Source organism: Drosophila takahashii, chromosome X (assembly GCF_030179915.1).
Source record: "Drosophila takahashii strain IR98-3 E-12201 chromosome X, DtakHiC1v2, whole genome shotgun sequence".
NCBI classification, from domain to species: Eukaryota; Metazoa; Arthropoda; class Insecta; order Diptera; family Drosophilidae; genus Drosophila; species Drosophila takahashii.
In genome coordinates, this window is record NC_091683.1 from 15,149,612 (window position 1) to 15,177,086 (window position 27,475).

At 42.1% G+C, this 27,475-nt stretch overlaps 5 protein-coding genes across 7 annotated transcripts; 3 read left to right on the plus strand and 2 right to left on the minus strand.

Moving 5' to 3' along the window:
* Positions 1 to 667: 667 nt before the first annotated feature.
* Positions 668 to 4,328, minus strand: LOC108062301 (NEDD8 ultimate buster 1). 2 transcript variants are annotated; one of them, XM_070218794.1, is made up of 6 exons: positions 4,296 to 4,328; positions 4,040 to 4,206; positions 3,805 to 3,961; positions 2,835 to 3,290; positions 1,978 to 2,775; positions 668 to 1,920 (listed from the first exon to the last, which is right to left on the minus strand). In XM_070218794.1, exons 3-6 carry the CDS (start codon positions 3,922 to 3,924, stop codon positions 1,471 to 1,473), a joined length of 1,824 nt encoding a protein of 607 aa, XP_070074895.1. In that variant the 5' UTR covers positions 3,925 to 3,961; positions 4,040 to 4,206; positions 4,296 to 4,328; the 3' UTR covers positions 668 to 1,470. The 2 variants fall into 2 exon arrangements, with proteins under 2 accessions (XP_070074895.1, XP_044248911.1); XM_044392976.2 differs by lacking the exon at positions 4,296 to 4,328 and having other exon boundaries at positions 4,040 to 4,286.
* Positions 4,329 to 5,034: 706 nt separating this feature from the next.
* On the plus strand, positions 5,035 to 10,824 carry unc (uncoordinated). The gene is made up of 6 exons (XM_070218809.1): positions 5,035 to 5,555; positions 5,941 to 6,180; positions 6,547 to 8,126; positions 8,437 to 8,966; positions 9,022 to 9,282; positions 9,628 to 10,824. Exons 1-6 carry the CDS (start codon positions 5,219 to 5,221, stop codon positions 10,700 to 10,702), a joined length of 4,023 nt encoding a protein of 1,340 aa, XP_070074910.1. The 5' UTR covers positions 5,035 to 5,218; the 3' UTR covers positions 10,703 to 10,824.
* A 298-nt stretch (positions 10,825 to 11,122) lies between these two features.
* On the minus strand, positions 11,123 to 24,388 carry stg1 (stargazin-like protein). Its single transcript, XM_070218860.1, has 8 exons — positions 23,688 to 24,388; positions 19,365 to 19,540; positions 16,657 to 16,755; positions 15,435 to 15,575; positions 15,159 to 15,376; positions 14,244 to 14,638; positions 12,945 to 13,618; positions 11,123 to 12,166 (listed from the first exon to the last, which is right to left on the minus strand). The coding sequence occupies exons 1-8, from the start codon at positions 24,386 to 24,388 to the stop codon at positions 11,460 to 11,462; spliced, it is 3,111 nt and encodes a 1,036-aa protein (XP_070074961.1). The 3' UTR covers positions 11,123 to 11,459.
* On the plus strand, positions 16,840 to 18,549 carry LOC108062278 (sentrin-specific protease 8). Its single transcript, XM_017148873.3, has 2 exons — positions 16,840 to 17,465; positions 18,073 to 18,549. The coding sequence occupies exons 1-2, from the start codon at positions 16,942 to 16,944 to the stop codon at positions 18,461 to 18,463; spliced, it is 915 nt and encodes a 304-aa protein (XP_017004362.2). The 5' UTR covers positions 16,840 to 16,941; the 3' UTR covers positions 18,464 to 18,549.
* On the plus strand, positions 21,081 to 22,616 carry LOC108062279 (probable serine/threonine-protein kinase tsuA). 2 transcript variants are annotated; one of them, XM_070218799.1, is made up of 3 exons: positions 21,081 to 21,243; positions 21,307 to 22,210; positions 22,330 to 22,616. In XM_070218799.1, the coding sequence occupies exons 1-3, from the start codon at positions 21,180 to 21,182 to the stop codon at positions 22,526 to 22,528; spliced, it is 1,167 nt and encodes a 388-aa protein (XP_070074900.1). In that variant the 5' UTR covers positions 21,081 to 21,179; the 3' UTR covers positions 22,529 to 22,616. The 2 variants fall into 2 exon arrangements, with proteins under 2 accessions (XP_070074900.1, XP_017004363.2); XM_017148874.3 differs by having other exon boundaries at positions 21,084 to 21,243; positions 21,304 to 22,210; positions 22,330 to 22,615.
* Positions 24,389 to 27,475: the final 3,087 nt, after the last annotated feature.

A 27,475-nucleotide genomic window follows, 5' to 3' on the forward strand; every position in this document is an offset into this window, starting at 1 on the left:
CAGAACAAAAACGGCCAACTAGCGATGACAATCTGGAAACCAAAGTGGCAAAAAGTTAAGCCAGAGTAATTAAATTTAATAAACGAGCCCGAGACAAAGGAACAAAGAACTATGATCCATAACGAAATCTTTTGGACAAAATAAATAATTATATAGGCATAAAAAAAGTTTAAACTTTGTAATACTAAAAAATAGAAAGATCACAGTCAGAGTTCTATCACTCACTTATCTAAGGTCTATGAATAATCTAGAAACAATATTAAAATCATGTAAGTGGAATATTAGATTATATCTAGAATTTGAACTGAAATCTCCTTGATATTATTCCGGGTTCATTCGTTGGGTTCATTCACAGCCGATTTCCATTAAGCTGCTCCGAAATATAGATATAGAAATATAGATAGGAAGTCGGTTGACTCAGCTTCTGGATTCCACGTGTTGCCGTAACACCCGACGTCACCTCCCACTTACGGCACGCATGCGACCCCCTTGAAATACAGAAGGGTTAATGGGGGAAATGGAAATGGGAGGTTCAAGTATCGCACGCTTACTAAGCTGCTTTCCAATCAAGATTTGTTTAAGGCGTTATAGTGGAGTTTATTTCCTTTAAATAATCAATCGATGTTTATATCAAATGAAATCTGCCTTTATTAATTATCGTTGATATTTATATCACATGCCTTAAGATTATTCTTAGAAAAATATAAAATATTTGAGCGATTGACACATTTTTTGTAAAGTTTTTTTGTTTGAAACCGATTGGAAAAGAAAGACAGCACCATATATATAATGCCATCACCTTAAATTTTAGTCACATATATTCCACACAGTTTTTTCATTAGCACTCTCGAAAGCTAAACCACCTAACAAATAAAATCGTCAGTCTTTTCATTTTTCCCTTGTTATGAAAAGGGTTTAATTCGTATAAAAAATAGACAAAACAACAAATAAAGTTCCATTTTAAATTTCCAAGTATTAAAAATCCCTACAAACTTCCCCATTCCTTGGTATACGAGTTGTTTTAAAAATGCCTCGTTAAGCTGATTAATTTCCAAAGAAGATCGGGTAAATTCCATTCAATTCGGCTTGGGGGGATGAGCTTAGTGGGCGGCGCCCTTTGGCCCCCACAAGGTCACGACTGGAGCCAATCAAGCGCTGCCGTTCGAGCCGGGGTCGAGAGTCAAGCGACAAAAAATAGAGATACGGATAAAAAAAGGTAATTGCCAGAGGCGCTAACAAGTTTCAGGTGGCTCAGAAAGGTGGATTCGTAATCACATTTCGCAGTTGTCAATAGCGAAGGGGCTTTATACTTTATATGTTACTATTTGCCCAGCTGGAGAAACGACTGAATGCCACTTAAGTGCCATTATAAGACTACGATTTGCAATATAGACAAGTCATGATTACAGTTACGGCCCGCAACCGGTTTCTATTTCGATATAACAGCTAAGTTAAGGCGGCGATGGCATTCTACTGCTGCAGCAGGCCCAGATACTCCTGCAGGACCTTCTCCTCCTGCACCAGCGGCAAGTCCAGGTAGTCCATGTCATTCTGGCTGATGTCCGCGTTGAAGCGCTCGTAGGCCTGGTAGGTCTCGATCTCGGAGCGAGCATGCTTCAGCACCGCCTCGATGATGGGCGATGGCGGAGCAGTCGAGGCACTCGAGGTGGATGGGCCATCGAAGGCCAGGCGGCCAACACGCTCTATGGTCTCCCTCAGCTCCTCCTCGCTCTGAAAGGCGCGCAGCAGGCACTCGATGGCCCGCTCCATGTTGTTCGAGGCGTTCTCGAGGGCCACGCGCGAGTTGGCCTCGTTGAAGCCCAGCTGGAGCAGCTGGGCCAGCTTGTCCTGGTCGCTGGCGACACTGTTGCGGGGCAGGGCGGCACGCAGCACCTCGGCCTCGGTCTGCAGCAGTTCCACCTGGGAAATATACATCGTGCTATAGTATAAAATATAAGAAAGTTTCTATTGACTTACCGCCTTGGCCAGATCATTTTTGGAGCGCTTCAAGGCTGCCGTTGCCAGTCCCGCCTCGAAACCCATTTCAGTGAGCGTGCAGACACTGCGCGGATTCACCCAGTCGCAATCGTTGCCATCGGTGCGCATCAGGCGGCGCTGCAGGGCCCGCTCCGCCTTCGACTGCTTGCGGGCATCCTTGAGCTGCTGACGCCGCTCCTGGATGAACTGCACGGCCGCCTCGATGTTGCTGTCGCCCGAACAGGAGCGCAGCGCCAGCCGCGACTCCTGGGCCTCGAAGCCCATCTCCACGAGGAGAGCCAACTGGTCGCCGTTGATCTTGAGCTCCCTCAGCAGAATATTGGCCGCTTCGAAGCGCTCGAAGGCCTCGTCGCGGCGATTCTGGTGGAACATCACCACGCCCTGGAGCAGCTGCAGCCGCATAATGAGCGCCCTTTCGGGGCAGGCCTTGCCCTTCAGGGCGTACAGTCGCTCGAAGTTCTCGCCATAGCTGCGCCGGAAGTTGCGCCCGCAGATGGCCAGCCGACGCTCGGCATCCGGCAGCTGGGTCACGTTCTTCAGGCAGAGATAGCACCAGACGATGTCCAGATTGAGCAGGGCATAGTTGTCCACGGACTCGAGAAACTGCGAGTCGCAGGTGGCGAAGGACTCGTCGGCCTCCAGAAGGAGGAGCAGGCCCTCCTCGAAATCCTCGCGCAGCATGGCCGCACGGGCCTTCTCGCAGAAACCCAGGCCCAGGAGCAGGGCGCGATTCTCGGCGGGTGGCAGGAAGACGGGGCTGCCGTTCTGGTCCTCCATCTATAGGAAATATATACAATTAAAGCCTGATTTGCTGGTTAACAAATGGAGTGGATCACCTCGATGAGACGATTCTGCGAGGAGACCACTGCCTGCACGTCGGCCTTCACTCGATTGATCCGCTCGTAGAGGGCTTCGCCGGCATTGCCACCATCGCCCACGACCACCATCAACTGCTGGTTGTTCCGCAGCAGCTGGTCAGCCAGCGTGGCATTGGCGGCCACCATTCTGCCGGCTGCAATGCACTTGACGTGCTCGGCCCTCGGAAGCTGCAGCCTGTCGGCTATGACCGCCTGAAGATCGGAGCCCAGGGAGTTCAAGTCGCACTTGATGTCCAGCATGGTGGTGCCGCTGTGCTTGTCGATGCGACGCACCTTGAAAGTGGCCACTCCTGTGGAGCTGAACTCCCGCCGGGCGGCCAGCTTGCGGAGCGCATTCTCCTGCAGCTCCGTCAGGATGAACTTGCAGCGGCACACATCGAAGCCCATGACGCGGGAGTAGTCCTTGGCCAGGTTCTGTGAGAGAAATAAAATTAATAATGGAATTCTATTAAAAATTAAGTAAATAATGGAATTGCATTAAAAATTAAATTAATACTGGAGTTTTATTAAAAATTAAATAATGAAATACATATAGTTTTGTAAGTATTACCTATAATAGTAAGTTATTTTAGTAAAACTTATTTTAAACGGTAATCAATAAAAATATATACAGATAAAAATAACTGGACATTTATGAAAATTATAGAAAAATGTAAAATTCTGAAATATATAACTTAGCTATACCAAAACTAAAAACTAAAATAATGGTCAAATATTCTATGTAATTACAATAATAAATCCAATCTGATCAGACAATTATATTATACGTATGTAGCTCTGAAATTCTATTGTATGATACAATTTGTATCAGTAACTCGAACTTCTCTACTTTTAAAAAAGATCATAAAATGTATATCATGTATATACCATTTAAAATAGGCCCTCTTTTTGTACTTTCCAATAGATAAGATAGGGTAGCAATACGTACCTCCAGAGCGCCCTCTATGCTGCCAAGATCCTCGGAATAGTAGGGTTCCTCCCAGAGCTTAACGCCCTCGGATTGGAGGCGTGCCCGGACCTGGATGAATATGTTGTCCAGATTCGACATTTCCGACGATGATGATGCACAAAATGTAGCCAAAAAACTGTTTCGCGTTGGGATATATAGAATTCCGATATGTAGAGCTGTAAAACCACGTCACAAAGAAAGTCATAATATTTACCAAATGATATGATGTTATTGTTCTTCTTCTTCTTACACCGCGCACATGTGTTTCTGCGCCACAACAAAAACAAGAACAAAACAAAGAGAAAGAAGATGCGCAATCAGCGATTTCCGCGTGATTTTCCTGGTTTTCACTCAAAGCAAATAGCAAATACCAAATTTAAACTGAAAAGAAAATCATACGACACAAATAAACACGAATCAAATCAAATGCGCCGATTAGTCGGCGTTGTGAAATGAAAATTAATATTTACTTTATGGCTATGATATTGACAACTATATCAGAGGTGGGAAAACCTTGATGTAATCGATAGTTTGGAAACATCGGCTATATCGATGTTTTTGTAATGTTTTTATTCCCTTTTAAATATTATTATTTAGCAGGGACCGCAATTAAAAGTCATTGTTATTGATTTTATTAATTTTAAATTTTTTATTAACTTTGTGGCGCTGAAAACAAACTTACCTTTAACATCAATTTACACACACATATTTCTCGTTTTTTATTCCTTTACTTTATTAAAACCAGAGTAGAATTAATATAATCATATACACTTCAACAAAATAATATATTTTTTTAAATTTCTCTCTAGTGCGCGCCTATGTTTTATAGCAACTAGCTTTTGTGGAAGGCCTTATAAAGCTATCGATACTTATCGATGATTGAACCCAACATCGGTTTAAATTGTAATTCAAATTCAAATTGAGAAAAATAGATTTTTCATATGAATATATTAGTTTTAGATTCAGTTAATATTTTTTCAATAAAGTTTTATTTTAAGTAAATACAGCAAATAATTTAAATGGTTTTTTATGGTATTTTTTGTATATTTTATTGTTACTGAATACTTTTCAATATTTTTTATGTTTTATTAATAATATCGAGAAAGGACAATACAGCTGACATTGCGGAGGACCAACCCCCGTCCCCGTTTCCTCCCTTACTTTTTTTTTTTTTTTTGTTTTTACCCCATTTTCCAGGTGGACGGGGCATGCCTCGTCGCACCTGTCACATTTCGCCGGTGGTGGTGAGTGTGTCTCGCGCTTGCCTCACCTGGAAATTTCAGTCACTCGCAGTAACGGCGAAAGAAACGCGCGCCGGTCGGAAGATCACACCGCTATATATATATATTCCTGATTCCTGAGCCCTGATCCCATACATCCCTCGAATCCTCCGATGAAAACCCGCCAGCTGCCTGCGACCACGACGACGGTCTCGTTTCGAGCCAAACAGCGGGATGTTGTGGGCGGCATGAGCAGGCTGGGGATGCCCTGCGAGCGGGAGCGGAAGCACGAGGCCGCCAAGCGGGAGAGGGAGGAGCGGGAGGAGCAGCTGAAGCGGGACAAGGCGACGGCGGCGGCAGCAGCGGCGGCACAACGGGTGCGTCTGCACAATCGCAGGACAGGAGTTGGAGGAGTCGATGGAGATCTCGGCAAGCCAAGGAGGAATCCATATCTCAAGGGAATCGTTCAAAGGGCAGCTGGACTAGGAGGAGCACCAAATGTCACAGGAGGTGGGTTTGTCGTTATTTCGAAAGTATAGTTTTCGAAATCAAGATTTTACTTTTTTGTTTTTTACTCTTAAATGAATTTAAAGTATTTTCGAAGAGGGAAAAATTCAAAAATTAAATTTATAATATCTTGTTTACACTATTCTTATTGTGAAAATTAATCATCTTTAAAATTTACCATTTCAAAAACCCATTAAAAAGCTTTTACTCTTGCAAAGTGTTTTCGAAGATAAAAACAAATTTAAAAAAGCAGTTTTCAATATTTTGTACATTTTATTTCTATATACAATGAATCTTATTTAAAATGTTTTATTTTAATACCACTAAAAGAGTTAATTAAATTCGTTTTAAATGTATTTTATTATTTTGATTTTTTTCAATATCACAGTTCGGACGGGAAAATTTGCCAATAGAGCAGTAAATGCAAGCGAGGATCGAAAGGACGAGCAGGACGAGTACGATGTGAAGGCCGATCGCCTGAGGCAGCAGCTCGAGGAGCTGGCCGCCATGTCGGAGCAGGAGTTCGAGGTGAAGTTCCGCCAGTGGCTGGACCAGGAGGGAATCGCCCGGGAAATGCACTCACACCTGCGGGTGGAACTCATCCATTGCTTCAATAATACGGCACTCGGTAAATTTTAATAATGAATTCCCAAAGCACTTGATACTAAAATATTAAAAAAAATAGATATAGATATTTTAATGTGATTTTAATATTAAACATAAATATTTTTATCTTTTAAAAACATTTTGTTTTTTGCAAAAAATATTATAACAAATTAATATTTGCAGATCCTTTAATATACATAAGTTATATTTGGTTTATTTGCTTATAATATTTAAACTTTTCTACATGACAACCAATTAATATTGAAGTTCTTAAAATTGCATACATAATAATACCTTAATGATAAAAAAACAACCATCTATAATATATATTATTTTATATATAGAATCTATATTCTTAAAGATTATGATGACTTACCTTCCCTTCCAGGTCAGCTCCTCAGCAAGGCGGCTGGTGTGCAGATGGCCCACTCGCACGCCCTCCTCCTCTCTCCGCTGGCCATGATCCTGCACACTTTGGTGGCGGAGTTCCTGCACTCCCAGAACTGCCACTTCACCCTGTCGGTCTTCTGCAGCGAGACGCCGCATCGCCACAAGCTGCCCGACTTCAGCCGTCGTCCGGAGTTCCGTTTCCGCCAGGAGGAACTGCAGCAGGTCCTGACCGCCGTACTGGGCGGTGAGGATTCGCCGGAGGATCCCGAATTTAACCAGCTAGTGGTTTCCCACTACGAGGAGGACCTGGCGGGTCAGACGCAGTGTTTGCTGATGGCCCTCCTGCGATCTCTGGTGGAGATTAGGACTAGAAACTCGGAGAAGGAGAAGGAGGAGGTAATCCCAGTTATTTCGACTATTCCCGCTTCCCTGCAAGATTCCGCCTGCCAAACGGAACCCATGCACTCGCCCTTTTTGGCAGCCCATTCCGAGGTGGACACCAGCAATCTCTACCAGGCGGAGGAGCACGAGCTAATCCTGGGCGCCGATGGGCGAAGTGTCTTTGTGGGCGGCCGCGTCTCCCAATCCCTGCACTCCGTGGAGCAGCAGCTCAGCCAGCTGATGCGCAATCTCCGCCAGCTGGCCAAGTCCTGTGCTCCGCCAATCGAGGTGATATCCGCCGCCAGGTTCGAGAATCTCCTCCAGAAGGAGCTGGCGGAAAGGGAGCGCCTCCTGAAGGCGGGCCAGGCATTTGATCCCAGCGAAACGGTCACCAAGTTGGCCAAGCCCGTCGAAGAGAAGGAGGAGGAGCAGCCGGCGGGGCCCAGGGACGAGGTGGTCCAGTCCGATGTGGGTCCCATTCAATTGCCCGTCCTGGACGTGGCCATTCCCCGGCTGCCCTACCTGCAGAGCGAGCAATTGGCCAGCCTGGCCGTCATCCGGCAATCCCTCGAGAAGGTGCAGCGAAAGGCGCGACAGCCGCAGGGCAGGATGTACGTGTCCATGGAGCGAATGGAGAACCTTATGGGCGACATCGCCACCTGTGTCCAGCTGCTCGGCAATGTCCTCAATCTCTCCATGGAGCAGGAGCACGCGGTGGGGCTGCACAAGGGCTTCAAGACGGGCTACCGCGAGGGATTCGCCCACGGGCATTTTATGGGCCTGCAGGAGGGTCAGAAGCAGGAGCAGTTCGACCAGCGGAAGAGGGAGCGGGAAAGGCAGAGGCGGGAGATCGGCACCCAGGTGGAGGTCAGGAGACCCACTGTCCACTGTCGGGGTAGCCAAACCTCGAGGCGGTCAACTCACCTGGCCAATAGCCACACGCAAACCAAGGAGAAGAACCTAAAAGATGCCGCCAATCAGGCTAATCTCCTGCTGGAACCCTCGCAAAAGTCCTACGAACAGTGGATCCACGAGATGTTGCACAGCTCCAGTGGCCAAGTGTTCCTCGAACGGGTCGAGCTCTCGCTGAAGAAGGCCTTGGAGCTGCAGAAGGAGCGGCTGGACGAGCTCTTCCAGGTGAAGTTGCGGCACCAGGCCGAGATGCTGCGGCTCAGCAGGCGACAGAACTCCTGGCGGGTGAGTTTCTCACGGGGATTAGTCCTTACACTTTAGCATTTCTCCTTAAACAGACAGGCAAAAACTAAAATTTCAATGTTGCAAAATAATATTTATTTAATTCCTTAAAAAAAAATATATTTTAAATTTTCCTTAAAAAAATTTAATTTTTTTTATCTTATTTTATTTATTTAATTATTTACGAATTTCGGTTTTTGATTTTAGATTTATTTGTTCAACCGTTGTTAATATACGTTCAACTTGCCGTTTAAAAAAGTCATTTTTTTATAGTAGTAGATAATGAAAATTAATATATGCACTTCCCATTCAGACGCTGTGCAAACGTGTGGAGCGGGACTCGCAATCCTCGACGGAGGCCCGGGATCTGGTGCAGAAGATCTTCCGGCTGCTGGAGCACTACGAGTCGCATCACCAGCAGCTGGCGGAGAAAATCCAGCAGACGGAGATCGCGGCGGAGCAGGCGGCCCGCATCCTGCCCCTTTGGGCGGAGGAGCAGGGCCAGGGTGTCGATGGTAACGCCGCTCCTGGCAACTGGAACTCAGCGATGTCGACTACGCCCACTTCGAGTGGAATGCGCACACCGGCACCTCCAGATCCTCCAGCTCCTCCGGCTACCGCTCCTGCTCCTCCCTTGGAACGCCTGGGATATCCCTACCAATTGCTGGCACTTGGCCCGCCAGGTGGAATCCCAGTTGCCGGCGCCTTTGTGTCCGTGAATCCACGACTTTCTGTCCACTTTGCAAGGGATCTGGAGCAACCGCCACGCAGCAGGCCAACTGTACCTCCTGAGAAACCCAGTGATACTAAACCTTCTACTCCGCGAAATGATAATATACCCAGGTAAGCTAACCAACTTGCTCTGTAAGTTCTCTATTCAACCATCATGAGTTTCCAGGGAACCTGCTGCTCCGAAAGTTCCTCCAGTTCCTGCTCCTCGGGATCCTAAGCCATCACCCGAGGTCAGTGCTCTGCCCTCCAATGCATCCATCTCAGATGTACCTCCTGCACCTTCTGATCCTCCCAAGCCTTCAATGCACTCCGTGGCCACCAATACGATGGCTCCACCTGCAGTGCCACCTAAAATGACACCACTTAAGCAATCTTCTAGACAATCCCCGACAGGTCCGAGCTTCGAAGAGGCTTTACTGAGTGCCAAGTAAGTGTTAACAATCCAGTTTTGCAGTATTTTAAATAAATTATAATTATTTCGTTTAAAATCCGTATCATTCTTAATTTCTGTTTTACTAATATGTTCAAAAATTTAAATATTGTTTTTTTGAAATATTTTTGAAGAGAAATAAATCGAATTATGACAACATCTCCAATATCTATAATTATAGAATACAAATATTTGTAGTTTAACTAAATCTCATTCTTCCGTAAAACCGTTAAACTTAATTTTTTAATCTTCAATAAATATATAAAAATATTTAAAACATTAAATCTGCAAAAATGTTGGTTTTTAAATATTAAAAAACATTTAATTCCATCTATAATTTAGAAATCGCATGCTGCAGCTGGAACAGGAGAGCGACCTGCTCGAGCAGAGTTTCCTCAGCTATCTGGAGAAGGCCAAGTCGAAGTCAGGCGCCCCGAAAGGTGGCGCCACCGAGGAGGCATCCTCCGCCTCGATCCGCTCGCGGAGGATCCGCTCCAGTTGCCTGCGCGAACGTGACCAGATGAATCGCACTTTGGACGGCTTTCGGGATTGGCATCGACGCGTCCGCAAGGAGGATGCCGCCAGTCTGGCCCAATTGGAGGAGCTGCAACAGCAGCGGATTATCCCAGAGCCCAAGGTCTCCTCCTCGCCGCTGTGGCTATCGGAACTGGAGGAGGGTCACGAGCCGGATAGCTATCCCTTTACGAACGCCATCTCCGAGGCGAGGAGCAAGCTGCTGGGCAAGATTATGCCGGAGGAGCAGGCCAAGGATAAGAAGAAGCAGGTGGATTGGCTGCCCACTGAGGTTCCAGTTCCAGAGGTCCTTGATCCCGTTAAACCACCCGAACTGAATCGCCTGCTGGCCGAGATTACCCCCGATCTTACGCGGAGCAGCAGCAATGGAGAGATGAGCCTGCTCCTTCAGCGAGCCAAGGACGCTTTGGGAATGAACAACAACAACAACAAGGCAACGCATCGGCTCCTGGACGACAGCAGCAGCAGCAGTAGTAGCTCCAGCTCCAGCTTGGAGCTGCCCTCCAGATCGCCGAGCACGAAGCTCCAGCAATCCATGGCCAAGATGCAGCTGCTCTTTGGCGGCGCCGTCGATCCGGCTAAACCAATCCCGGCCAGACGAACGGGCAGACCTGTGAGTGCACCCACATCGGGATTGGAATCCGGCTTGAGGGACCACTTAACACTGCCACAACGACCCCATACGGCGCCCACTCTTCAAGCGATCAGCGAACAGAATGAATCACCCATCCTCCAACTGGATGTCTCCACGTCCAGCTCTTCGCAGAGAACGGCAGGCGAAGCTTTCGAGGATCTGGTCACGAGTGCCGTTAAGCCCATGCATCACGAATCCAGCCCAGAGGTCTCCTACAGCCAGGCGTTCTGGAAACGCATGAATCTGTGAAATATTCAATGGGAAAAACTCAATTAATATGTTAAATTTTGTGACCTAAAACTGCAATCGAAAACATCTAAAAGTTCGTGGTTAAATATTCAATAAACTGCCTTGAAATGTATTATTTCAATCATTGGTGACCCCAAACACAACTACTGAAGCTCACAAATTTTAGAATTGGCAACCGATTTCTAAATTTTGAGGCTTAACATGCTTATCATTTAATTATCGAATTACCTTCATTACAATTTATATACTTATTTATGGCAAATCAAAGATTTCGATGATTTCCAGACTTATAATTCCAGCAATTAAAAACCTATTTTTTTTTTTTGTTTTTCCAAGCCGGCTTTCAATAAAACTCCTTGAACATTTTTCGGGCCAAAAGTGTGCGCATTTATTAATTTTTTAAGTCCTATATCCAATTAAACTACGCTTTACACTTGTGTATATTTTTGATAAATTTTTGAATGGCCAAAATTGTGCGCTTATGTTTATCAATTTTTTTAGACCTGTTGAGACCACCTATTTTTTTCTTTATTTTTTTTTTGTTGTTGTATATATTTTTTAAATCGATTTTTTTGTTTATTTTTTTTTTTGTTTGCAATAGACATATATTTTATATTTTTTGTTGTCACCTTACTTCCGAAAAAAAATGTTAGCTCTTGATTTTCTGGTTTGTCTTACTTTCAAAAAAAAAACCATGTAGCTCTGGGTTTTTCTCTTTGGTTTTGATAGTTACGAGTATGTGGGTTTAGTTTTTAGCTTAGACGGCGGTGCCATTGATGAGATCATAGGGATCCCTATTCTGACCACCCAGGCCAAAGAGACTGGCATGGGATCGTCGTCGATCCCGTTCGATCTCGTCCAGATCGAAGGCATCGCTCACGAAGCTGGACCTTCGCTGCTGATCGTCGAAGGCGTAGCCGCGCTGGAATTTCGAGGGTCCGGAAACGGGTACAGATCCTCCAGTTCCGCCAGCCCCTGGAGTCGGGTAAATGGGCTGCGGATGCTGTTGATAGCCATTCGCGTAGTTCGACGGCGACGACGGTATCGCCGTGGGCCACTGCACCTGACCCTTGGAACCTGGCGGATGGCCCACCTGGGGCAGGGTCAGAGTGGAGGACACAAAGAGATTCTGGCGCGCCAACTGCTGATGCGGATTCTGCTGCTGATGATTCAGCATCAGCTGGGAGAACCTCTGCGAACTGGCCCCCAACGAATAGCCCTGGGAGGCCAGCGAGTCGGACGACTGCCGCAGGAAGCAGCGCGGCAAGGTGCGACTCTGGCCAAGATCGCCACTTGGCGGCGGCAGAGGCATGCGCATCCCCATCCCCGGATAGCCACCACCCACTGCCGAGTAACTCGAGTCCGCCGTGTGCAGGGAGAGATTCGAGTTGAGTCGGCGCAACGGCTGTCCCAGCGAATCCACGCACATGGACGTGCGACGCGGCATCACCAACGCGGCGTGATCTGTAAAAAAAATAAATGTAGAAATTTTAGAAGAAATTTGATTTTTTTTATTATAGGTATTTTGCTGTTACTTGGCCAAAAATGGTCCCAAATCAAAAAAGCGCACCGTTTTGAGCAGCTTACAACCTTATAATTAATATCAGTGCACTTTTCGACTGTTTTGAGAAAATTGAGAAATTTTTTACAAAAAATGGCAAAAAAAAATAAATGTAGAAATTTTGGTAGAAATTTTTTGTATTATTATAGATTTTTTGCTGTAACTTGGACAAAAATGGCCCCAAATCAAAAAGGCACACTGTTTAGAGCAGCTTTCAACATTATAATTAATATAAGCGCACTTTACGACTGATTTGAGAAAATTAAATTTTGACTTAATTTTCGCATTTTTAATAAGGGGTTGTTACATCATAATTTTTTGCAAAAAAAATGGCAAAAATTAAAAATTTCCAGGTTAAAATGCCAAACGATTGGGAATTTTATTACGAGTTCAACGAGGTATGACATTCCATATTTGGACTATTAATTTCTTTGTTTCGGCAAAAGTACTATTTGATTTTTGGGAAAAATCAGGAATGGGTTTTTGGCAAAAGCAGGATATTTTTATGCGATTTTTTTACTGCAATTCCGAAAATTGTCCCAAATTAAAACCAACTACTGTTTTGAATAGCTATCAATCTAACCTAACGATCCACATCACTTTTTGCAAAATTAAATTTTTGACCAATTTTTGCATTTTTTATAATTTTACGAATACCTTTTGTTTAATTTATTCACTTACCTCCCACCACATAGAGATGATCCTCCTCCATGCGGTTGAACTGCCTGAAACCGTGATCATCCCCATCCGCGTCGTCGTCGTCATCGCGGCGATTGGAAGCCTGAGGAGCCTCCTCCCGCTTGACCTTTTGCTCCTGCTGCCCCTCCCCCTCCTCCTCCTCCTCCGCCTCCTCGCCGCCGCCACTGATGTAGTAGATATTCTTTGGCTTGCTGCGCATCCCAGCCCGGCGGCAGAACTCCTGGAAGAGCTCGTCCTTGGTCTTCCGCAGGCCACGCTTCAGGCCGCACAGACGCGACTGATCCTCCAGCTGGGCGGCGGGATTATTGGATACCTTGGTGTTCGTATTGGTGGCCATGTTTCGCTGCTGTTTGCGCTTCATCTGGGCGGAGGGCGGTGCCGCAGATCCCGTATATATTTCGGTGGCAGTGGACACGGATCGGGTAAGTGGAAATTCCTGGGGCAAGTCGGCGAAGAGCGGTGGAGCGGGCAGGCGATCGGGATCGCCAGAAGATGGGGGAGGAGGTGCGGGCAGGGGAGCAGGAATGGGAACGGGAATGGGAAGGGGTACATGGGTGGAGGTCACCGAGGCCTCCGTGCAGAGCTCATTCAGCGACTTGGCAAAACTACGCGAGTGCAGATTGCACTTGGACACCGCCGGTTTCTCGAAGTAGAAACTAAAATAAAGATTCAGAAGAGACTTCAAAAATGTACAAGATTTATTTTTAAAAATTTTTGTGTTTGCTTAAAATATTCATTTTGGTTAATATTAATGTAAACTTAAATAAATATTATACTTAAAGTAATTAAAAGAAAACGTACTTTTACAAAATGAATATAAAATTTAATTTTCTTGGATCGGCCCCTTGCAAAAACACTGAAAATTGGCGAAAATTTTATTTTTTCAAGATCCCCCGGAAAGTGTCATGGATTTATTTATTATTTTGTTATCTGTCCAACACAGTATGTATTTTTGGTGTCAGACCATTTTTAGCCAAGTTACAGCCAAAAAACAAAAAGAAAAATTCAAATTTTTGCCAAAAACCCAGATCCGCATTTTTCACAAAAAAAATTGGTTTTTTGACCGAATTAATGGAAATACTAAAACAGGTGAAAAAAAGGTATTTTGCTATTAAAAAAAAATTGTTTTCATATCGCCCCCGACAACAAAATCCTAGATCCGTCACTGTATGCATAGTATCATTTTTGGCAATGTCAAAATCCCTTCAAAAAAATATTAAATTAAGTTTTTGCTTAAAAAATAAATAAATAAAATATTCTAAAGCACCATTAATGGCTTACCGTCTCTCTAGGTCGTTGTGTAGATAAAGATTTAAATTCGATCCAGCATTGGGATGTCTGCGACATGCCCCCGGAAGGGTTTGCGTCTGGCCAGGATGACCCATCATCATGTGGCCGGGATTTCCGGGGTGGTTTCCTCGGATCCCCGCATCGTGGACCTGGTGGAGCCGGGAATTGGCGCTGCTCCGCAGGATTCCGTGCGTTGGCTGCACCGCCGATGGCTGCAAGTGCTGGTGACCCTGCTGCCCCTGCTGGTGACCCTGTTGACTGAGTCCCTCCTGGCTGGCGGTGGTGGTGTTGCCGGGCTGCTTGTAGCGCTTGTACGAGTCGCTCAGAGGATGCGGCCCCTCCTTAAACTTGGCATGGATATTTGCCACACTAAAGCAGGGCAGGCGCTAAAGAGAAATGCGTATATGTTTATATATATATTGAAAATAAACTAGATAAAGTGTACAAAGAGCGCTGGATGAGATGCAGCCAATCCCGGAGGACTCATCCGGTGACGCTTGCATTTAAGCTGAAAGGTTTCTGCAGTCAAGCGGGAGAATTACGAATCAAGAGGTGGCTAAAGGCGCCCGGGGATTATTGATGGATGAAACTAAAGCTCTATCCAATTAAATTTGAAATTAAAACTTTGATAAATAAAATTATAATATTAATATATAATAATTTATGTACCTACTACATTTGGCATTTTAAAAAAGTATTTTTATAACTTTTATGAAATAATATAATATCAAAGTTGTTACGTTTGAATAACAAATTTGACATGAATCATATCGGCTTTTTATTGATATGAAATAACGTAGAAATGAACATAATTCATATCGATTTTTTTTCTTTGTATATTTTAGGTTAAATAATATTATATTTAATATAATATTTAATTTTTGTAGATTGTTCCAATACACTCACATTATAGTAGCTGACCTCTTGCAAGTTGATGAAGAGAAAAATGTTGAGGACACCAACGAATTCCGTGACAATAAAACCGAAGACAAAGAGGAAGAAGCTTTGGCCGTAGGAGACCTTGATGAGGGCGGGCTGGAGGGTGGAGCGGGGTCTGAGTTTCGAACCGATTTCCGCCTTTAGTATTGAGATATAGGCAATCAGGCCGATTAGCATCACAAGACCTGAAATATTGAAGATTAAATTAGGGATTCAAGGGACTATATCCCTATTAAAACTCACCGCTAACAATAAAGAGAATCCCGGCGCTGAAATAATACAAATTATTTCGATGCGAGCATGTGGGTATTAGGAAGACTATAAAGCTGATCACCAAAAATACACCGGCAGCCAGGAAAATCGGACAGGACTTGGTGACGGTATCTATAAAATAAAGGATGGTTAATTTGAAAATATAGCTGGCTAATATTTTTGATCCTTCGCCTTTATCAGCATTTATTCGCATATAATAAAATATTCTCCCGCTGCTTTTGGTTCCCCTTCATAAAACGTACCCCCTTTTTTTAGCCTTGCCGTATTTCTGACTTTTAAACTTTGTTTTCTTGCTTCTATTTTTTGGTCTCTTTTCGACCTGTCAGCAGGTGACAAAATATCCCGCGGCTAAGCAAAAACACGTGGAGATAGAGAAAGGACCTCTCCACAAAAAAGGAGGGGAAAAAAAGAAAATATCCCAACCAAAGCCACTCACTTTTTGGCCGACTTTTTAATAGTTTTATTTTCGGAATTGTCACCCGCGGCCAGTTTGAAATTAGTTTCTGAGCGCCGTAACAAAACAAAATTAATAGAAATATTTCATATCCACGGACAATTGTGTGAGAATTAATGAAATTTCCACTGGCCGTGGATATTGGATATAGGAATTTATTGGGAAAGTTGATTTGGGCGAAAATCTTATAATAGATATATATTGAAAATGTTCAACTATTGTCATCAATTGACCCCATTCGCACAAGACCACAAATCATAGGGACAAAACTTTGCCGACGAAGGCCAAAGGCCTTTAATTAAAATTCATCCAACTAAAGTTGTATTATGTGCAATGCCTGTGCGTTTGTAGGCCAACTAACAACAATAAATCAATTTCAATTTGGCCCAGTCATCTGGGGGGAAGCCCAAGTGAGTGAGGACAGGCATCCATTCACCTGTTTAAATGCCAGGCGACAGTTAAGCCCATTAAGGCTTAGTTGAATCTTAAAACGCGGCAGTTAAGATTAATTCATCGGGCCAGAAGACCGACCATCAATTGCAATGGCACACGGAGAAAAACCTTTGATTTTGAGCTGGTGTTCAACATTTAATGGGGATATTATATTGTCAAAAAACTCGGAGGCCTTAAATCTTATGAACAAATAATTAATAATATTCTCCCTAAATAAATATTATTATTAAAATATTTTAAATTTTTTTTATATTTTGTCAGGTTTTTCTATGGGTAGGTACTTACAGGGTATTGCTGCTGTTGAGTCGTGTGGATCCGGTTGATAGCCCTCATCAGGAAAGTAGTCGATCTTAACGCAATTGTACGACGAGTCGGCATCTTGGCCTGTAAATAAAGAATAAGGAAGATTATTTATTTATAATTTTAAATATTCCAAAAAATTATTATACAGTTTCCTTGTATTTTCAGTCCAAACGTAAAATCACAAAGCACTCACAAACAATATATACAATTATTAACCCGAAACCAGATGTAGACAACAGACCCAGGAAAAAACAACCTAAAGTCAGGATGATGTTGGCCCACAAGTCGCTCAAAGTGAAGAACCCATCAAAGGTGCGGGAGGAGCTGCCGCTGGTGAAGAAATCGTCGAAGCTGAAGACCAAGCCAAAGACCAAGGTCAAGGGAAAGGGTAAGGCGAAGGGAAAGGGCAGGGATAAGGACAAGATCGGGGAGTCGGGATCAACCAGTAACTCCTTGACGTTGCCCTTCGAGCGGGGCAGCGGCGATGGACCGCATCAGGTGGAGGCCCAGCCCAGCCTGGTGGCGCTCCACTTCATGGACATCTCGCTGCGCCACTCGGACGTCCAGTTGCTCCAGTCCTCGCACGAGGGCGTCAACGAGCGCCTGGTGGCCTTCTACTACGCCTACTTGCAGCACCGTCGCTACCGCTCCGAGCCGGACCTGCACTTCCTCAATCCGGCCCTGGCCGCCCGACTGCGTCACATGGACATGCGCCAGCTGTGGGCGATGGTCCGCGAGCGCCGTCTCTACGAGAAACAGTTCATCCTGGTGCCCCTGGCCAGCCATCCAAGGTTCGTGACGATCCCTATCCTATTTTTAGATATTTTTCTGGCTTAAGAATTTGGAAAAATTCCTTAGAAGTTCCTAAGTACACAGAGAAAATTTGGAACTTATTCAATATTATATATAAGACCCCATATGATTAATGGCCAACTTATACAATATACTAATTTAATATTTTATTAATTTGATTAATATTATTTTTATTTATTTAATATTTTGAACAAATAAAACAATCAGAAAAAATTAAAATTTTTACCAAAAACCCAGATCCCAATTTCTTACAAAAAAAAAATTCCTTTAATATTGCAAATTATGGATTGTAATACCCTGAACTCGTTATTAAATTTCTAATCGATTGGCATTAAAACCTGGGCATTTTATTTTTTTTGCCATTTTTCGTAAAAAATTATGATGTACCCCCTTACAAAAAATTTAAAAATAGGGAAAATTTTATTTTTTTAAGATCACCCAGAAAGTGCTATGGCTTTATTTATTATTTTGTTATCTGTTCAAAACAGTATGTATTTTTGGTGTAAGACCATTTTTGGCCAAGTTACAGCAAAAAAAAAACAATATAAAAAACATATAGCTGATAATTCGATCCCAACTCCCTAGACCCCATGGACACTGGTCCCTTTTGCTGATTTCGCGACCGGATAGCAAGTTCTATCACTTCGATTCGCTGGACAACTGCCATTCGCTGTTGGCCGCCTCGGTGTCGGAAACTTTGCGAGCGCCCCTCGAGGCCTGGAAGTTCGTCCTGGTGACGGGTCGCTGCCTGCAGCAGCAGCGTCTGCCTCCGAGTAAGGAGGGCTGCAATCGCGATCCCGCCTCCGGCATCCATTTGATGTGCATGACCGATCACGTGGCGGACTATGTGTCCCGCTGCGGTTACGCTTCCAGTTCTCTACTCATCGCCTGGGATCAAATCGCTGCGATGCGCACCCATCTCCAGGAGCTCATCCTGTCGCTCGGAGGCATCCTGCCCCCGAAAAGGAGCCGCTGAAGCGCATCAAGCATTTCAATGTTCAATTGACTTTTATTTCTTGTCGCATTAGTAAAGCAAAAAAAATAAAATTCAAAAAATCCACATAATCAAATAAAAATTATAAATTAATCTTGGATTTCTTTGTTTTTTAAAAAGTTATTTTAAGGAAACAAAAGATAGTTATATAAAAAAATATAAGAAACCATTAATTTAATAGAAAATATAAAAATGAATAAATCCTTGTTAATAAATGACATTTTATTTATAATTTGTTTACAAATTTAAAAGTACTTTTTTTTAAGTACTTAAATAAATACTTATAATATTCCAAAAATTTATTTTTTAATGGTTAAATTATGGTCAGTGCAACATTTATATTAATATTATGAATTCAATCAACTTTTTAATATTATAAAGTATATTTACATATTTTTGAATTTATATATAGTTTCAAATTCACTCCCTTACAGCTTAAAATGAAGCTCCGATCAGTCTTACCTTATCGAAAAAAAATACAATTAAAAGGACAACTGCCAGTGTGTGGGCGTTAATTAAGTGACGGACTGATTGATTGATTGACCAACCAACTGACTGCATTTTAATTTGGTCAAATCCAGAGCCCTCGGGCTCCCGTCGCTTCCGTAGTTATTAAAACCGCAAAAATAACCAGGCGAAGCGCACACACATCATTGTTCGACGTTCTGGCTAACAAAAGGGGGCACCACATGGCACCAAAAAAAAAATCCAACAAAAATGGATAAAGGATAAAGCCACCAACCGAAGCCGAAAAATCCAACCTCTTCAAATCCCCTTAAAACCCCCTGAAAACCCCCGTCATGTCACACAGTTGTCTTTGGCTTTGTCGGTGGTGCAAAGGCTGGCCAGGAATGTGGTGCAGCTAACACAGCTCACAACTCACCTGGCAGAGTGGTGCACAATATCCAGAGACTGGACTTGGTGCACTTGGTGATGTAGGCGCCATCGTCCAGGGCTTTGAAGTTGGCCGTCCCATTGTAGTTGGCATTGGGCAGCTTCTCCTCCGTGAAGAGCCACTGGGGTCCGGCCAGGGCGGCGATGACAATGGCCACCGATATGCTGCAGAAAACGAGAGTGGAGTGAAAATCAGACACTTGCCAAAAATCTAAAACTAAACTACACTTTTCTGTATAAATATTTTCAAATAAATATGCAAATTTGTTGGTATAAAAACCAAAAAAACAATTAATTAAGTCAAAGTAAAACCATTATTTTATATTTAAGAATTAAATAAAAATTTTTATAAATATTTTTTCTTTTGCTAAAGTTTACTAGAACTTTCATTCACATTTTTGTAGGTATACAAATTATAAAAATAATTAATTAACTCAAATCAAAACAATTTTTGTATATTTTTGATTTAAATAAAAATGTTTTTTATTTAACAAAAGTTTGCTCATATTTTCATTTCCGTTTTTGAAATGATTACATAATTTGTTCTACAAATTTATTAGAAAACAAAAAAATATGGACAGTTTTCGAAAAAAAATATATTTTTATTTATTAGCAAAACAATGGTTTCCATTTTGAAAAAAGAAAGTTGTAAAATTTGTTTATGGTAAAAGACATTTTTTAAAATAATATTTATGTTGACATACGACAAATTAAATTTTTTTTTTCTAGTGCTTTTAGAGAGCAGAGAAAGTTGCATTCTCTAAATCAAAATCGATGTGGGCGGTGAGTCCGGGGGGGTCGGAGTGTAATCAAGGGAAATGCCTATCCCAGGTTCTCCGGGCTTTCCAAAAATTGTGTGAGGCTGCTGATTAAAAAATACTTCAACCTGTTTTGTGGTTGGGGGAGGGAGGAAATGGGGGGATGGAGTGAGGGATTGCCAAAAACGAGGCCAAAAATCCACAAAAACAAAAAAAGTTAATGTGTGCGAGGACCTCCATACACCGACACACTCACACCCACATTCACAGTGATATGCAAATAAATGTCGCCACCCAAAAACGAGGAGCACAAATAAAATTGTTGGCGCTGAAAAATGTGCGAAAAAGAAGCATTGGAAATGCGAAAAAAAAGGTCAAAGGGTGGTGGGGATTTTTTATTTTAGGGGGATCTCGTCCCCTCTTCGTCGTCGCCCAGGCACACGAGTATTCGTGAATACATTCATGAGTGCACTCGAACGCCAATATTTGCCCAATTCGGCAACGAGTGTACTCGCAAGTGCCGAGATGGATTTTATGTGTTGTTATAGTACTCAATATTGTTTTAAAAAATTGCCAATTGATTTATGCAACAAACAATGGGTCTTCAGCCCAGGCGGACACTATTATTTAATCGAATAAAGGTTCCGTATTAATTGAACGTTTTCAATAAAGCTGATACTAAAGAGTTGACTTTATTAAAAGCCAAATTTATACAACCTTTCTTTAAATATTTTTCGTTGTCTATTTTAATGTAATGTAGTTATATGGGAAATACTTTACTTTTATACAACCTTTCCTAACTATTTTTCTTTATCTATTTTAATTCTTTATATTCATTTGAGAATTACTTTAGTGGCATATATGGTATATGCTAGTATATACCATACTTTTTTAATTGAAACCAAAGTTGGCCTTGTTGGTTTTATGGCATTTGATGTTTTAAAATGTCCTCACTTTCGTTGTGTCTAGTTTCTCGTTTGCCTGCCTGTGACTTAATATTGAAAGCCAAAAATAATAGTAATAATAATATTTAAGTAATTGACAAGATGCGCAGCTTGTTTTCGAATCGTTACGGCAATAAACGTCGGGATTTTTACGAGCGTTATGAAGGTGAGTTTTTTGCTGAAAGTATGTAAACTCTTTATGGATGTTTTCCCGTGCCCTTTGTAGCAGCTAGGAAACTTCATCCTAGTTTGCCCCTGTACGAGCGTCCACGGGAACCGGCCGAGCTGCAGGTTTTTAACCAGCAGACCACCAACCGTCGTCGCTACTTATCCTATCGCCAGATGGCCAACCAGTCGAGGGAGCAACTGGATAACGACACCTGGCTATCGAGCCATCTACTGCCCATTGTGGTGCGTCGCAATATCGAGGGCAGGAACCGCAGGCTCCGGATGCCGCGCTTCAATCCGGCAGCGGCCACCCATGAGTTCAGCCACAATGGCAAACCGCGAAGGGGTCGTCCTCCAACGGCGGCCACCGTGGCCAAATTCGCTTCGGATTTTGCCGTTCAAGTAGGGGGCTTTCGCATTTCCGAGGATGACAGTGAGTCCCCGTCTTCATCTTCGTCGTCGTCTTCTTCGTCGGAGGAGGAAGAGGAGGCGATGGAAATGGAAATGGTTAAGGAGTTGGAGCAGTTCTCAAAGGACTCGGAAGACAAAGAAAACATGGGTTCTATGATCGATTCAAAAAACTCGAATCGTAATTTAAACGGGAACGAGAACGTTAACCAGCAGGCTAACAACCTTAACCACAACATGAACCAGCAAGTTAACCGGAACTTTAACCAGAACTTTAACCGGAACCGTATCCGGAACTTTTATCATAACTTTATACCGGATTTAAACCAAAACTTTAACCAGAACTCAAACGATTCTCCTAATTCGAGCCAGCTCCTGCCCCGAAATTCGAATCAGAATTTATTTTTTGTCCAACATCCGAACCAATTACAGGCTCAGTATCAAGCGCCGTTTACCGACGATGACGAGGAGAACACTCCATCCATGTTGGCTGTAAGCCCGACTTCCCGATCTTTTATTTGCCCTATTGAAAGCTGCAAGCAAATCTTTGGGCTACGGTAAGTTCAGGAATCTTAAAATATATAATAAATAATATTAATAAAAATAATATCATTTCATTAACTCTACTTCAATAATGAAACATTAATTTACTTTTGTATGCATCTCCTTTTTTCAGGCGTGCTTTGTACAAGCATCAGCGCGAGGAAGGGCATCACAACTGGTCACACAAGTGCGGCCAGTGTGGCCAGATCTTCCGCACAGCGGGCTTCAAACGCATGCACTCCAGCAAAGCCTGCGAGCGCAATCTGCTGAAGTTCAGAATCTCAAAACCGAATGAAATTAAGCAACTTTTGCGAAGAACAATGCCAGAATAAATCTGTCCTACCTCCTCACTTCTTCTCACCGCTCTATTACACAGCAAACAAAAATATTGTAATAAATACAACCATAAAATATAATTCAAATGTAATTATTTTAAAAGAATTATTCCTTATAAACACTGAAATACTGCATTTTAAATAAAACTATATTTTAATAGAAGAGAAAATGTAACATTCAATTATAAAATATTTTTAATTCAAATATTTCACTTTTATCTCTCACTTCGTCTTTCCGCTGTGCACTTTCGTGCGAAATAGTTTGCGAACAAATTAAGCCCACTTTGCAGTGATTTGTGTCGCTAACACAATTATTTGTCAAGCAACAAGGATGAAGGAGGCGCAAGGATGTCTGGATGTCCTGACGTCCTGGTTGCTCCTGTGACAAGGACGAGCTGCCATTTGCCAGTTGCGGAGCACGTGAAACCTGCTTTCCTATCCTTCAGTTCAGCTTCTTTAAAAATAAGTAAATGGAACGGGCGGAAATTGTGTGTGTGCGTTTTGTGCAGGAATTCAAGCTGCTTGAATGCCAGCAGCTCCTTCGCCATCGGTTTAAAGGATTCGACTATTTAGTTCTTTCCCTACAGGAATTTCGAGCATTTTCCTTTGCGAAAAATCTGTGACATTGGACCCTTAAAGCTGTCCTGCGAAAAATCAACTCCGGAAAGTAGTTCAAAAAGTCAGGCTAAAGCTAAAGCTGTGCTGCATAAAAATGAAACAGCACTTGAAAGTTGGCTAGAAATAAAATACAATAACTCGAGTATAAAATAACTTCAAAACATTTTGTAAATGTATAAAGGGTTATTCAATGAGAAGAATATATTTCTTAAATAATAATATAAATATTAAAAAGGAAAGGAAGTTTATTGAAATATACCAAAATACAACAAATATTTATTAATCTTTGATATATAAATGAAATGATTATTTATAAAATGTATCTAATAAATATCAAACACAATAGCACACAATTTAAATTGTAAGTTAATTAAAATATAAGGAAGAACACAACAAAATATTTGATAAAAATATTCAATGAACATTATGCATAAATTATTTATAATTAAATAAAAACTACAACAAATAATCACTATTCCTTTTAAAATATTTATTTTTTAATTTGTAAGACTATATAGAATCCTGATTCCAAACTAACCTGGCTGCAACAGGTGTGAGGAGCCACAGGTAACCCCCGTTGACGTTGGTTATGTTGCTGATGCCCCTTGTCGGAGGATCGGTAGCACCTCCACTAGCAACACCACCGACCATTCTATGTTGCTGCTGTCGCTGGACATGTTGCTGCTGTTTCTGTTGCTGTTGCACCTCTTTCACTGGCTGGTGGCGACTCAAGGAGGCCACCTGTCGCTGCTGCTGCTGTTGCTGCTGGCGATGTTGCTGCTGCTGCTGCTGTCGCTGGTTGCTGTTGCTGGTGTTGCTCCTGTTTTGGTTGCCAATGTTGTTCAACTGCAGATCACTGAAGCTGTTGGCCAGAGAACTAAAGCCCGTGGCTGGTATACTGCCGGAGATGGTGTTGATCAGGCCAGTTTGCTGATGTTGCTGCGGTGCGAATCGCTGGCCCCGCGGCAATGTTGCATAGGGCGAGTGATGCTGTGGCTGTTGCTGTTGCTGTTGCTGCTGGTGGTGCACCAGCAACTGTTGCTGCTGCGATGGATGACTATGCTCGATGGATGCACTGGTGGTCAGCTGGTGGATGGCCAAAGGCTGCTGTTGCTGCCTTTCGATCGTGTTGCAGTTGACATTCGCTGGCCGGATGTTGTTGTACGGGTTCTCCATGCTGTTGATGCTGTGCGTGGAGGCCACGCGGAACACATTGGGCACCGAAGGATAATCCCTCATTTTTTCGGAATTTTTTAACTTCAATCAATAAAACCGTAAGGCGAAACACAAAAAAAAACACAACCAAAAAAACAACCAAAACGAAACTAAACTAAAATTAATTCAACACTTTCAAAAGCGCGCCAAAAAATCGGGGGTCTGATTCTAAATTCCTGGCTGGCACGTCCGTTGCGCTGAAGAACTTTCACTCGACTAAGGGAAACTTTGGTCCTGGCTCCCAAAGCAGCCAACTCGGCCATGTAAAACGAACCGAAACGAAGGACTTCGTGCTGATGATGTTGCTGCTGTCGCTGCTGCTCCTGTTCACTTGCGATTATAAAACACAGCAGCCATATTTTATCTACTCTTTTGATGGTCTCCATCCTAGTGATGGCCATCGCCAATCCTTGATTCGTCGCCGCCTCCTTGGCAGAGTCCTAAATATAGCGGCTATGACCAATGGAAAATTAACTTTTACATTTTACACGGCCAGAAAATCACTGGGATCTCGAGTTTCAGCCCCGTTCCTATCAATTATTCTGAATATGAAAATTACAAACATCATATGCCCAAAAAGAATGCACTGAAATTAATTTGAATAAATTTAAAAAGAATACAGAAAATAATATATTAATTTATTATTGTTCCTAAAAAATTTAAAAATTAATTAATGCTTTCCAAACAGAAAATAAATTTTAATACTATTTAAGAAATACAGAAAATAACTTTATAATATATACATTTATTATAATTCCTAAAAAATATAATTGTCATTTAAATAATATGATTATTATTAAGAAAAATAATAACATTTTGAATTACTTATAATTTCTCGCTGTGTGGCCCAACGGCAACCAGGAGTAGTAATAACAACAACCAGCAGACGTTTGCAACTTCCGTTGTTAGCTAAAAGTGACTTCCGGTCGCTTGGGGATCCCCACTGTCTGTCTGTGTGTGTCCGTCCGTCTGTGTGTGTGCGTACTAGAGTATGTGGCTAAATCTATATACATATGTGTGCGGATATGGGATATAGCCATCCAAGTTGTTGCTGCACTTGCCTGCAAATCTAAGCATTTATTGCAGCCCCAGCTCGTTTCGCTGCAGCTCTCGTTTATTTAATTGAATTCCCACATGTGATTGAGGTAAGTTCGTGCCATGATTGTGCCACATTAAAAGGGTATGGCCAACAATGCCTCACCCCCCTCCGCCTCCCGGAGCCACGCCCACCAAAAATACTCAGCCCACTTCTACTTACACTCCATTTTTGCCTTAGAGCACCTTGTTAAGTGCACCTTGTGAAAGTGTGGAATTGCTGAGTGCACGCACAAGAGCAGTCCAGAACAAAAGCTGAAGATTAAGCGGCAAAATCCACACTGAAAAAAAATATGCGTTGATATAGGAAAATCTGGTAAAAGATTTATATTGTTTGGAAGTTTCCTTAATTCATATTTACTTTTTTGGGTGTCTAAAAGTATGCAACAATTTATTAAACATTTTCCTTGCCTACTTTTAGACACCTTTAAAAGAGTTTTCCAAATCCTAGCGATTTATTCATTTAAATTTATTTGGTAGGTGCCTTAAAATGTGCAACAATTTACCTAAAATTTTCATTGCCTACTTTTAAACACCTTTGAAAGAGTTGTTTATTTAATCATTTAAAATTCTAGAAATTACTTGCTGTGCACTTCTCCTTTTGCGCCGCTCCGACCAAGTATATCACATATAGAGTCGTACCGAGAAGGAGTATTTCATCAGAATTGGATTGGATAATAGTGAAAAGTATGCATACGAGAGCCACGTGTAATCTAGTAAATGGAAAACAAAAGCTGCCGATTATTGCTATGGCAAAATGCGTGCTATTTTTGCTCATAAAGCCCAAAAGCCAAGGACAAAGGCAATTAAGCCAACTGCCAGGGACTCGAAAAAGTATGTATGATATAGATTTGATTGGCAGAAGAACGAGAAATTTCACAGGTAATCAGGCGAGAGGAATATTGCAGTGAAATCTATGAACAAAGATTTTTTACTATTTTTGGGCTTCAACTGAGGGAAAAGTGCAATTTTCAACCATTTTGGTCTTCAATTTGGCGCTTCAATAAAACCAAATTAACATGAAAAGTAAGCTATAATTTTATTTTAATGCTCAAAAAAATGGTTGTTTTCAAAACTACCATTTTATCTTTTTTTTAATACCGATTAGTGTAATTAGTTCATTTGGTGCAAAAACTATGCTGGAACAAAGTTTCAGCAGAGAACCTTTAATTAAATAAAATACTATTTGGCTAACGCAAATAGCCTCAAGTATTTGCTCACCATTTTGTTTGACAGGCAAACAAATTAATTAAAATCTTAATTAAATCTCGTTCTGGCAGCAAACAAAGATGTGCTAATTTAATGCCAACAAGTTGTTGGAAGCGCGCCTTTAATTTGCCATAGAATCAAGTACCCGCCTCGTTGCCCCCTCTATTTTTAGCATTTAAATACGCAGGGAGCAGAGTTTACAACTTTCGCAAAAGTTTTCATCTAAATGCGCTGCAAATGTTGGCAACACTTTTCGTTTTCTCCTTTTCTTTTATTTTCCCCTATTTTTTGTTGCAAAAGAGGACTAACAAAATGTTCGCTTTTTTTGTTTGTGTTCTGCCTTTTGGCAGTTTACTTTGGCCTTTTTTTCAGTTTATTTTATTATTTTTTTTTGTTATTTTTCGAGTAGCATTTTGTTGCTGTTGCAACTGTCAAATGTTTGCCAATGCACACGGACACAGACGCGTCCAAGTTGCTAGTGCTAGTGTTGTTGTTGCTGGCGGTATGTAAATGTGTGTGGATTTTAAAGCGAGAGTCTTTGTATGTGTGGGTTGCTAATTTTATTCACTTGTATGCGTACATATATCGCTGTTGTCTCTCTTAATTTTTGTCCTGCATTTTTCCTACCATTTTCCTTGTTACTTACTGGCCAAAAAAATTAAATATTGCATTTACTTTTTTTTTTGACATTTATGGGATGTAAATGTATTTAAATAATATATTTAGTTTTTTAAAATTTGATTTTATTACATTATTCATTCTTCACCTGATTTTTTTTTATACAACTCGAAAATATATTAATATAAA